This window comes from Sinocyclocheilus rhinocerous, unplaced genomic scaffold (assembly GCF_001515625.1).
Source record: "Sinocyclocheilus rhinocerous isolate Xijiao unplaced genomic scaffold, SAMN03320098_v1.1 scaffold869, whole genome shotgun sequence".
Taxonomy (NCBI): domain Eukaryota; kingdom Metazoa; phylum Chordata; class Actinopteri; order Cypriniformes; family Cyprinidae; genus Sinocyclocheilus; species Sinocyclocheilus rhinocerous.
The window spans coordinates 2,112,997-2,126,127 of record NW_015653483.1 but is presented as its reverse complement, the minus strand read 5'-3'; the positions used below and the strand labels follow the sequence as shown (position 1 = coordinate 2,126,127).

Below are 13,131 nucleotides of genomic sequence, written 5' to 3'. Positions count from 1 at the left end.
TTGGCTCATCAACCATAACTCCTTCAAAAACAGCTAGAAACCTTGGAGTTGTGATTGATGATAAGCTGAATTTCTCAGACCACATTGTTAAAACTGCCCGGTCCTGCAGATTTGCTTTATACAACATTAGGAAGATCAGGTCCTTTCTTTCAGAACATGCAACACAACTCCTTGTTCAAGCTCTTGTTCTATCCAGGCTGGACTATTGCAATGCTCTCTTGGCAGGTCTTCCAGCCAGTTCTATCAAACCTCTACAATTAATCCAGAATGCCGCTGCAAGATTAATCTTTAATGAGCCGAAAAGAACGCATGTCACACCTCTGTTCATCAGTTTGCACTGGCTACCAGTAGCTGCTCGCATAAAATTCATGGCATTAATGTTTGCTTACAAAACCACCACTGGCTCTGCACCCCTTTACCTAAATTCATTACTTCAGAGTTATGTGCCCTCTAGAAGCTTGCGTTCTGCAAGTGAACGGCGTATTATTGTGCCATCTCAAAGAGGCACAAAATCACTTTCACTGACTTTTTCATTAACTGTTACCTCCTGGTGGAATGACCTGCCCAACTCAATCCGAGCAGCTGAGTCCTTAGCCATCTTCAAGAAACGACTAAAAACACATCGGTTCCACCTTTATTTAACTCTCTAACTCTAGCACTTTCTATTCTATTTGAATTCTACTTTATCTTCTTTTTTTATTTAAAAACAAAAAAACAAAAAAAAACACTAGCTTTCTATTTATTCTACTCTATCTACTTGTTTTCCTTTGTGTGTGTGTGTGTGTGTATATGTGTGTGTATAATATATATATATATACACCTTGCTACATGTACTGCGTTAGCCTAATCGAGCCTTGTCATTTGCACTTACATACTGTTGCTCTTTTGTTAGTTTTGACTGCTTTTATTGTCCTCATTTGTAAGTCGCTTTGGATAAAAGCGTCTGCTAAATGACTAAATGTAAATGTAAATGGATATTATTTATCAATATAATTAACAATATTAAAGTGGCCATTATTACAATGATTCACTTAAAACGACAGGCTTACTAAGTAGTTTTCCTTCCCTTTAATGAGACATATCTTGTTTGTCTTTCACAAATTATTGTGTGCTCTCTGGAAAAATGTTCTGGGGGCATTCATGAGGAAACTTTCTCCAAGAAAGACCAAGCGGCAAATTTCTTTACAAATGAATCCAGAAGGGACGTTTAACAAAATTAAAGTGCGATATATGTGTTTTTTCTTGTGTGGTGGAATTCAGAAGCTCAACAAGTATGAAATATCACCTGTGACAGAAATTCATCATCAATTTATACAAATGTTGGATGTAAAGGAACTAAATGCAGTTAATAAACATGATTAATCATGATTTATTATTTTAATGTACTGTCAGCCACAATAGTTAAATTCTGTTTTAAAGATTTAACAAAGCAAAACCAATCCCTGGCTGGGAATGACTGATTTAGAGAATATGAAGCACATTTTTTGGTTACCTAAGTTGACCCGAAAAAAAAACCTAAAAAGTTGGAACAAGCACAAAAGTGCAACAAATCCAATTGTATTAAAATAAGCTGAACTGCAGAGAAATTGATCATATCCATATGATCAATTTCTCTGCAGTTCAGCTTATTTTAATACAATTAAAGGAAGTTGAATGCAGTGTGAAGTACCTGAGAGGCATAGTTGTGTCCATCAGAGCCACAAACGGGACCAGAGGAAGATACTGGGCAAGGTTTACAGTTATTCTCCTGCTGCTGTCTAATGACCTGCTGCTTCAACCTAAAATAGCCAATATTAACATGGCATCAAAATAAAATCAATATTCAATTTAAGATATAAACTGAGGCATGCTTGGTTACTCAAATGAACAGGAACAGTGCATCATTGGTCCATTTTTTAATATAAAGTTACAAGAATGTTCTCTGTAGTTAGTTGTGTGCTACAATGAGAACCAGCCCCTAAGGGATGGCCTCAGGAACAAGTTCAATTTGTAAATAGAACAAACGTCCAGGGACGAATCTGTGTACCTCACAATGTGCCACCAGACAACACATGCCTGCTTTAATAAATTGCTCTTATTTCACCTCTATAAAAATATGGCTTTCTCTTCACAAGTGAGTGAACATTCTCTAACACTTGTGGAAAAAAAGGGATCATAACTATTTTAATTATTTAATTTTCTCTAGGGTCCAGTTAAAATGTTAGTCAAGGTTTTTTGCACCAAAATACAAAGTTCTGTCATGAAACTCAAGATGGCGCAGGCCAATAGGTCCTAACTCAATCTGATATAATCACATCATTATTCACATGGTTTTTGTTGCATCAGCAGCCAATGAGTTTGCTGCTCGACATTCAAATATTTGGTCAGTGTACGCCATAGAAGTTTGCAGTGCGGTTCAAAACCCTCCACCTTCCCCAGCTCCACCTGTATAGATCTGCTACGGGGTAATTTCATGTATGCTATATATGCGGGTTATTTTATATATGTTAAATTCGCTTGTAACACTCCAAAGAGAAAGGAAAACTTGAAATCGCATCATATGACCCCTTTAAGGAACTCCTATTTACAACAAAAGAAGCATGACAAGCACCCTTTAATTCATAATGGAGGTTAATGTAAAGTGAAAAATTTAGCGCCTGTCTATCCGCAATGCTCTCTATGCTACAGCTTCAGCCTTAGAGAAGTTTAGACACTTAGAGAAATCTATACATAACGGCACAAGGTTGATCAGTAAGCCTCACTTCATCACAACAGTCTCAAGCAGATTAAAGAGAACACAAGAATAATGATGTTGCTATAGCAACAGTCCAACTCCAGAGTGAGGACTGATTAGCTGCTCATATAAGTAAAAAACAAACAAACAAATAACTCTCTCTCTCTCTCTGCGTCTCTCCATAATCATTGCACAATTTAACAGTAAACATATCTTCAGAGCAGTGGCCCTGCAGTGAGTTGTCCCTATATAATGCATTATGAAGGTCTCCATGTATAAGCGATGCCAAATCCGTCTTAGACAACCGAGGAATCTTGTCCAGTCACGTCGCATCATCTCTTTCATCCTTTGTTTACACACAGGGCAGCATTTAATGTGATCATTACAATCGCAGAGTAGAAGTAAGGAGCTACTGACTCTATCAAGCACAGCCAGTGGCTGAGCTAATGCAGCTAATACACATCAGCAGCCAGAGCCACTTAACGCTGAGCATATCAGATCAACTCGCGGGGAAAGGTTCACGGAGATAAGGACGCGATACATGCTGTATACACAGGAAAGAGAAAAAACAATCACGCTGATAAATAAAAGATGCACGCTGATTAAATAAAGATGTCTCCATTTGTTTTTAATGAACTGAAGCTTTGTATCCTGTTGATGGTCTATTAATTCAGGTACAGGCTGACTCAACAGACTGCTGAGATGTTCTTTTCACAGGTACACACACTGGGAATGTGAAAAAAAAAAACATCTGGTTGTGATAAAACTGTCCACGTACCAGCAATACTTTGTTGACCTATTAATACACATTCAGTTTATGGGATATGTGCAGCTCATACGAGATTAATATCATATATCTGACACAGTCGATTAGCCATAGATATGCAGGAATATGTGCTTTCGAGGAAGTTTCGCCTTAGGGGTATAAATCTGGATTAAAAAAAGGAATACACAATCTACCATTCAAAGGTTTAGAGTTGGCCTAAGTATGAAGGTTATTTATTTGTTTGGAATGATGTTTTATTTTGCGACAATGCATTAAATTGATCAAAAGTGCCAGTAAAGATTTTATAAAATATTCTGTTCTTTTGAACTTTCTATTCATCAAAGAATCCTGAAAAAAAAAATATTGCAGTTTCCATAAAAATATTAAGCAGCACAACTATTTCAACATTGATAATAATAAGAGATGTTTCATGAGCACTAAATCAGCATTTTAGAATGATTTTTTAAGATCATGTAACACGACTGGACAAGACTGGATAAATGGCTGCTGAAAATGAATCTTTGCCATCACAGAAATTAATTACAGTTTAGCACATATATATAAAATAGTTATTGTATATAAAATAAGTTACTGTTTTTACTGTATTTTTATCAAATAAATGCAGCCTTGGTGAGCATAAGAGACTTCTTTCAAAAACAAAAAATCTTACTGACTCTCTCTCTCTCTCTCTCTCTCTCTATATATATATACATTGAATTTACTTTACAGTACATCACACAATTAATTCCCCACCCACCCCCCAATTTTTTATTTTATTTATTTATTTATTTATTTTAGGCAAGGCAAGTTTTTATACAGACATGAGCAAGTATAATGACTAGTGTTTTGAGAAAAACTACTGTCACAATAGATACATCATAAATTTGTCCTGAAGTTGCATGACAACTGCTGCGTTGATAACTTGTAAAAATACAAATTTGTTCCTCATTAAAAAGGTAAGGACCAGTGCTACCTTTCAAAAAGGCACTATAAATAAGGCTCTTTGGGAATTTCGGCTGCTTTGGTATCTGTTAGCTGTCTGACGCCTGAAAATCGAAACATGGAGAGCAGACGCTCTTGAAATATCAGACTATAAATAAAATCTTACAAGGCCAATTAGATACCAACATAAAGTAAATAACTAATATTATTTAACATTTCTTCTACACTGCAGATTTATCTAATCTAATTCCTGTTATGCCACAACAAAGGTGTATTTTAGCACTCTTAAAACTTGGCCAGAACAAACTCTTTATTATATTTCAAATGGATTTCCTTTTACTTTTAAAATTCCTTCAGAACTTCTTTAGAAATTGCAGCTCTTTATGAAATACAAGTGATTCAAGTGACACTACAAGATTAGTGAACTGCTCCTAGTTTTTCTCTCTGAAAGAAAAAAGGATTTGAATTTTAACTGGCTGCTTTTATGTGGAAACATCATGCTTCTTGGGGTGTCGAGGGCTGGGACAAATCTCTTTTATCACTGCTTCATTAATGATCTAATAAAGGAGACAAAATGCATTCAGTGTGGTAAGTAAATAGATTCCCTTTCGAATGGTCTTTCCCGTTGCATCGTTGACGATTTCGGGAAAACTCCTGTTTACTCTGTTACTGAAGCCTGATTTGTTCATATTCGTGTAGCTGCACGAACCAATAGCGCTTCAACCTGCAAAAAGGAGAGGAAGCGATTGCTATATACATCTGAGAGCCATCTTTCATCTGAATTTTTATCCTTCAGTGACGAAGATCATCAGATGGGCACAGTGAGTTTGTCGCCTGTCTGGGCAGTGCCCACGGTTTACCTGCAGAGCGGTTTACAGCAGCACAGAAGTCATCGCAGGCAATGCGTCACTTCCTGCTGAAGTGCTCCTGTGCGGCGGCTGTTTCAAGTCGCCAGAAGGCTCCATCCTCCCAGCAGCCTGCCAAGCCAGCGCCGCCTCAGCCCGAGCCTAAACCTGAGCCTGGGCTTTAGCAGCACCCCTGGACGGTCAAATGCTACCCGTTTCCAAAGTGTCAATGTCCCCGCCCCAGAGCGACCCACATACTCAAAAGAGCATTTCTCCTCTCCTCATTACCACGAATGACAGTTCCCTGCCCCTGTGCGGCGAACTACCATTCGAAAAACTAGAATCACTTGCCATCTGGCTACAGGCTTGGAAAGCTATCACAGATGTGCCAAGTTGGGTTCTAAACACCATGTTTACTCGCTTCGGTTTGCTCACAGGCCACCTTGCTTCAGAGGTATTATTCAGACTTTGGTGCTGGACAACGATGCTCATGTTCTCCAGTCCGAAGTACAAACACTGCTTGCAAAAGGAGCCGTGGAAACGGTTAGTCTAGCGAACAGTGAGTCGGGCTTTTCAGCTTACTTCCTCGTTCCCAAGAAAGATGGTGGGCTCAGACCCATTCTCGATCTCAGACATCTGAATCGCTCGCTTATGAGATGGCCTTTCAAGATGCTAACTTTGAAACAGATCCTCACGCAAATATGTCCCGAGGACTGGTTTCTGTCAGTGGATCTGAAAGATGCTTACTTTCACATCCAGATAGCCCCCCATCGCAGACTGTTCTTGAGATTTGCATTCAAGAGAGTGGCCTATCAATACTCCGGGTGTGTGTTCAATACTCCGGGCCTATCACTGCTCCAGGTGTGTGTTCACGGTGTGTGTGTGTTCACTACTGTGTGTGTGCACTTGAATTGGTTAAATGCAGAGCACGAATTCTGAGTATGGGTCACCATACTTGGCCACACGTCACTTCACTTTCACTTTCAATACACAGTCCTGCCATTCGGATTGTCTCTGGCCCCACACACTTTTACGAAGTGCATAGACGAGGCTCTTTCCCCTCTGAGACAGATGGGAATCTGCATTCTGCACTACCTCGACGATTGGCTGGTTTTAGCCAGGTCAGAATGGGAACTCATCGCTCACAGGTTGCTGCTGCTCAGCCACCTGGAGCGCCTTGGGTTGAGAATCAATTTAGCTAAGAGCTCTTTGTCTCCCAGCCGGCGAGTGGTCTTTCTGGGGACAATTATCGATTCTGGCCGAATGCAGGCATGGATTACGCCGGAACGCTCCCTGACTGTTCAATGGCCAGCAGTGTCATTCAATTTGGGGACTTCACGTTCCCTCAGGGCTTTCCAGAGGATGCTCGGCCTTATGTCGGCTGCTTCCTCTGTGATTCCTCTGGGTCTGCTTCACATGCAGCCCCTCCATTACTGGCTCAAAGTCCATGTCCTGTCCCACGCTTGGCACCTGGAACGCTCTCATCTCAGGGTAACCCACCGCTGCATCAGAGCTGTGGCCCCTTGGAAAACCCCTTGCCTGCTTCAATCAGGCGTCCTAATGGGACTGACCTCCAAAAGGAAGGGGGTCACAACAGATGCCTCCAACTTGGGTTGGGGAGCTCTGTACGAGGACAGAGAGCAGTTCATGTGCCAGGCAGACTGAACCAAGTGGCAGACATGCTGTCCAGGGAAAAGGTAGCTCCAGGAGAATGGAGACTACATCCCCAATTGGTTCAAATGATTTGGACGGTCTCCGGGAGGGCAGAAGCGGACCTCTTCACCTCAGAAGACAACTTTCACTGCCCAATCTACTTTTCGAAACAGCGAGATGCTCTGGCCCACGATTGGCTCAGCACTTGCCTGTATGCCTTCCCCCCGGTTTGCCTGCTTTCTCAGGTCATCGGACCAGTCAGTGAAGTCAGATGTTCAGTCCTCCTGGTGGCCCCACTCTAGAGGAACTCAGGTTCCCTGAGTTGATTCAGCTGCTATCAGCAGCACCTTGGCCAATACCACTGAGGAAGGACCTTCTCTCGCAAACAGAGGGCATGATTTGGCATCCCCTGCCAGAGATGTGGAGCCTTCATGTCTGGCCCCTCGACAGGTGCCTTTACAGCTCCCTGCGATTGTAACTAATACCATTTTAGAGGCTAGAGCTCCATCTACAAGATGTCTTTACGCCCTTAAATGGTCAGTCTTTTCTGACTGGTGTGCAGCACGGAGCGAGAACCTGTCATTGTGTGATGTGTCCTACGTGCTAACCTTTCTGCAAGAGCTGCTGGATAAGGAGTGCACCCCTTGCTCAAAGTATATGTGGTGGCCATCACGGCAAATCATTCTCTCATGGCTGGCCAATCAGTCAGCAGAAACGACCTAGAGGTTAAGTTTCTGAGGGAGCTTGGAGATTGAATCCGCCTCGCCCTCATACTGTGCCGACTTGGGACTTATCTCAGGGCCCTGGGAGGCCCTCCCTTTGAGCCGCTCCAGACTTGTGGCCCCTGTCGTTTAAGACCGCCCTCCTTCTGGCATGAACAAATCAGGCTTCAGTAACAGAGCAAACAGGAGTTTCCCCAAAAGCGTCAGCGACACAGCGCTCGTTCCCTTATCTCAGGGAACCAAGGTTTTGTTAGTAACTGGAGCGTTCTATGTAATACATTTTTAAAAATAAGTATGTGCATATACTTATGTGTACATGTGTTTTTCCTCTCCACTGTGCTACCATCTAAAAATGTGGCGCTCGAGCTAAAAGTTCAACTTCAAAAAAAAAAAAAAAAGCACCTCAAGACCTTTTTTTCCATTTTTTCCCCCAATCCTCTCTCCGGCTCTCACGTTTTTCAAAGCAAAAAGCCTTCTGTGTGAATGGCCCCTAAGAAAAGTCCATTAAAATAGGGCCCAATGTATTGTGTTAATATGAAGAAATTTTCTGTATTTATTTTTCACAGGTGTTTTACAATTATTTTGAACTACGCATTGCATTGTGTTGTGTTTTAGGGTTAAAGGAAATGTCAGTAACCTTAACAGATAATGTCTTGGGAAGAAAATTACCAGTACCTTTTCTGTTTTTAGGGTTAGGGTTCTGTTTTTTTCTTATAGTGTAAGGCCCGCTTATGTATGTGATTAATACATTTGGTTGGGTTTGGTTTTAATACTAAAGTGTTCAAATTATTAATAGCACAAATACAAACTCTTAAATATCACATTTAGCGTTGTATGTATGAATTCCTGCTCTGTAACACCTTTGACAAATGGATCTGATAATAATTCCCTAACTGTCAAAGAGAATGACTTCCATTAATGAGTTTCAAACAAAAGATTTGTGGTGGGAGTAGTGACGGCTGTGCAAGGAGCTTTATTGCCAACTCGGCAAAATGGACCATCGGATTCATGGACCTCTGTTCTTGGACATATGAAGCTTAAGTGGATTTGTGCTTTGAAGGAACAAAGCCAGTGTCAGTCAGAGCTAAATCAAGCCTCTGGGGCTCTTACTGGGCCTTCAGTGGAACTAGCAATTATCCATTAATTACATCCTGAGATATTTGCTAATGGACTCCTCCATTCTTAGGACTTCACTTCAACTGAAAAATCAAGACATAATGTTCTAATGTGCCCGGGCAGTCTCTTTACTATAGCAAAATGAGGAGATGACCTAATCTCTTGTGTAAGCAATTAGTGTTTGGCAGCCAAGAAGAAAAGAAGGGCTGTCTGCTGTGACAAACATACACAGACCACGGTCAAGTCTAACTGCACCATTGAATAATAATTACAGTGCTTGCATGCCACTGTTAGGGGTTTGTTTTAAAACACTAAATATTACATTTCTGACCGAATTAATTCAGTAATTAGTTCAGATTAAATGTCTGGTTTCAAACTTTAATTCTAGACCATTTAAATTTTTATTAAAAATGTTTTTTGATTATTTGTTTTATTAATTATATTAACTAATAAAGTTTGAAAAAATCTCACACTGACTTGCCGAAAATGTTTAAATCTATTCAAATCATTGTAATATTTGCATACTTGGTACTCTTTCTTACTAAATACTCCATACTGAATTGTGATTACACTCTGAATATATTACACTGTGTTGATTCTTGTGTGCAACAGACAGAAAACAAAATGCATGTCGAGTATCATGACAACAGCAAACTTCATTTACACAGAAACAAAACTTAAAATTGGCACTAGTTCTGAAAATCTAGTCTGAATATTTAAGCTAATGTAAAATCTAGCTCCATTTGAAAATAAACTAGGTCATTGTTTGGCACATCATGCGATTTGGGCACTTAAATATAATGGCTAAAAGATCACTTCAATAAATGTTATAATGTGATACTGTTAGTAATATTAAAGATGACTTACTTTCATTCGAGCCTTGACTTTCATCCCATGATCTGATGTAATCGTCCTGACAAAAACAAAGAAGTAAAAACAGTCAAATGTGCTGCACAGAATAAACTTTAAGCATTTAGTCAAGAATAATACTTCTATCACTGTACATCTATCATTAACCAAACTTAAATGTACAATACTAAGATATTTTTTCTAATTGTGAAAAGCTGTGGAAAAGCACTAATGGAAAAAGGAGGGATGGAACTTAAGAAGAAAAATTCTGAAAGATAAACAAGGCAAAAAAGATGAACGCTTAAATGAAATGTCAAACAAAGATACATAAGCAACTTAGACTACATAAAAAGTGGGTTACCGCTTTGATAGCGAATATTAGATTAAGCATTTTAAAAGAGACATCAAACACAAGCAAAGTCATGATACAGCACTACTGACCTCCACTTCCTGGTGAAATGTGAGAAGGATGAATTAAAGACAAAAGAGAAGGAGACAGTTAGAGGAGAGCGATGCATCTCTGAGAAGCAACTATTTAGAAAAAAAAGACAGGCTCCAACTGCTAAAAAACATCTATTCGCCTCCTGGGTAAAACTTTGAATATATCCTTGATATTCCCTCATGTGTCCTTATAAAAGAGGCAGTTGCTTTAAGATAATTATACACTTGGTGCTCATAACACTTGAAATATTTCAGCACTCTGACTAATAATAATAATAACAACCTTTTTTGTAAAGTTCACAAGCTTATTAGTGTCATCAGCAGTCATTTATCTTTGCAGTTGTATGTATAAACGAGGTGGAATTGCATATTGACTGAATTTGGCTTTGTCAGCTACAACAGCGCAATAAATTAATATTTTTCTGCAGCAAATGTTTAAGTCACAAGTCAAGTGGCTATACATATGCTTTATCACTTCTGAAATGTAGACCAATAAAAAATGACATTTTCGTTACATATTTAACTTAATAGGTCTACTTCACGAATATATACCAACCACTTTTGTAGACCTTGATGAAATACAGTACTGCTAAATCTATTTAAGACCTGAATTAAAATAAAAAAACGCTAAAAACTATTACTATATGAATATGTGCTCCTGATATGATATAACCTTGTCAAAACAAATCAAAGACCAGTGACTCAAAATTCAGTGCTGCATTGCTTAACTGCAACAATCCCTGGAGCTGGACAACCCTGTTATTGATTTCCTGATACCTGCATTATTTAAGTCAGTTTTTGCTGTCTTAGCATAGTAGATACTGTGTGGTGTACTGAGAATTAAGGTGTCCATATCAGTAAACATCGAATGGACAGAGTGGTGAAACCTCTTGAATATATTTTTTATCTTTAGTTTATGCAAATTGAATGAGCCACTCATGCAAACATAACCCTTAATTCTTTCGATATGCACTTTTTTGAGAAGAGAGCTGTACACTGAGCGTGAAGTATGTGAAAAATGTTGTGCCACATCAATGTGTTCCCCCTCTCTGAAAAGATGCAAGAATGAGTCAGAATAGAAAAGTATCGCCATAGCTCACAAAAATATTGCCCCAACATATCATCATCTAATTTTATATGACCATCATCACAACACATCATCATCAAGATTTCTTAAAAGCTTAAAAAGCTTAAAGGGGTCATATGATGTTGCTAAAAAGAACATTATTTTGTGTATTTGGTGTAATGAAATGTGTTTATGCAGTTTGTGGTTAAAAAAACATTGGCTGAATACCTCAAGCGTGTGACGGATATGTTACGCCCCTTACCAGTGTTGCCAAGTTGGGCTACTTTAACACTGTTGCCGCGGGTTGCGTTTCATGTCTGCGGGTTGAAGCGACGACAGTGTTAAAGTAGCCCAATTCCACGGGAAAACCGGGGACTTGGCAACACTGGCCTTCTTTCTTTGCGTGAACATTTGGGCGGCGTTATGCAAATCTTCCCACATCGTGACTTAGACATGTGGGGGCGTGTTTGAACGAGGTGTTTTAGGAGGGCGAGGACCAGTCTTAACTTTTATAAAGAATATCTCTTTGGATTTGAGACTTTAGTCTTTGCAACTTTAGGGATCTTATCTATTCACGAACAGCTTGTAACACTCCAAAGAGAAAGGAAAACTTGAAATCGCATCATATGACCCCTTTGATTTCTTCAAGCTTAATAGAGAACAACAGTGCCCAGCCACTTTTTCAGTGGCATTTGTTCCAAAAGTATTTTTCCGATAGGGATTTTTAAAAAAGTCTTTGTTCAAGACTTATAAGCCACAAATAAAATCAACAAGCTATAAACTATACAAACTTTAATTTGAAGCAAAACACTAACAGTATCTAAAAATCTGACAAAAAGACAAAGGTACAAAGCTGTGTACTTAACGGCTGTCACACCCCTGTGGACTGTGGATTGTGGTTTCTCCCTCTGTGTCCTTATTTGGTTGTTCCTGTTCTCATTTGTGCTCACCTGTCTGCCCCTCGTTATCTGCCCTTTATTAGTTCCTGTCTCCTGTATTCTAGTTTGTCGGTTATTGTCAATGTCCATGTTCCTGTGAATGTTACCCTGTGTGATGTCTACCCTGTCTGGATCTCCTGTTGTTTCTTGATTAAATATCCGTTTATTCGTCATCTTCGTCATCCAGGGATCTTATCTATTCACGAACAGCTTGTAACACTCCAAAGAGAAAGGAAAACTTGAAATCGCATCATATGACCCCTTTGATTTCTTCAAGCTTAATAGAGAACAACAGTGCCCAGCCACTTTTTCAGTGGCATTTGTTCCAAAAGTATTTTTCCGATAGGGATTTTTAAAAAATTCTTTGTTCAAGACTTATAAGCCACAAATAAAATCAACAAGCTATAAACTATACAAACTTTAATTTGAAGCAAAACACTAACAGTATCTAAAAATCTGACAAAAAGACAAAGGTACAAAGCTGTGTACTTAACGGCTGTCACACCCCTGTGGACTGTGGATTGTGGTTTCTCCCTCTGTGTCCTTATTTGGTTGTTCCTGTTCTCATTTGTGCTCACCTGTCTGCCCCTCGTTATCTGCCCTTTATTAGTTCCTGTCTCCTGTATTCTAGTTTGTCGGTTATTGTCAATGTCCTTGTTCCTGTGAATGTTACCCTGTGTGATGTCTACCCTGTCTGGATCTCCTGTTGTTTCTTGATTAAATATCCGTTTATTCGTCATCTTCGTCATCCTGCCTGATCTCTCAACACCCTGACCGTGACAGAATAACCGGCCCAAAAGAGTTTAACTTCCGTGTTCTCCCCTCCGTTTGTTTTCTGTTTTTTTTTTCAGTGTTTTTCTTTCCGTTGTGTTGACCCCATGGATCCCTTCACACGCCCCGAATTCCTCCTTCTCCTGCTGGAGCAGGAAGGCAGGACTCTCGAGGACCATACCAGACGGTTCCTGATGGTCACTAACGTCACCAGCTATCCGGACGACACGCTTTCTATGCGGGAAGTCTGAACGCCGAGTGCAGAGCGCGGTCATCCGAAGATGGTCCTCGGGAGGAATTTGCCGCCTT

At 39.8% G+C, this 13,131-nt stretch overlaps 1 protein-coding gene across 1 annotated transcript in view; it reads right to left on the bottom strand.

Moving 5' to 3' along the window:
- The window catches only part of LOC107716285 (testican-2-like), a 46,714-nt gene that overhangs the window by 23,403 nt on the left and 10,180 nt on the right, over positions 1 to 13,131 (bottom strand). Inside the window, exons 2-6 of the mRNA XM_016522658.1 lie at positions 10,048 to 10,056; positions 9,599 to 9,670; positions 6,838 to 6,927; positions 6,606 to 6,736; positions 1,670 to 1,778 (exon numbers count right to left, since the gene is read on the bottom strand). Of these exons, the coding sequence (XP_016378144.1) occupies positions 1,670 to 1,778; positions 6,606 to 6,736; positions 6,838 to 6,927; positions 9,599 to 9,670; positions 10,048 to 10,056 (411 nt within the window). The remainder of the gene's footprint in view (positions 1 to 1,669; positions 1,779 to 6,605; positions 6,737 to 6,837; positions 6,928 to 9,598; positions 9,671 to 10,047; positions 10,057 to 13,131) is intronic.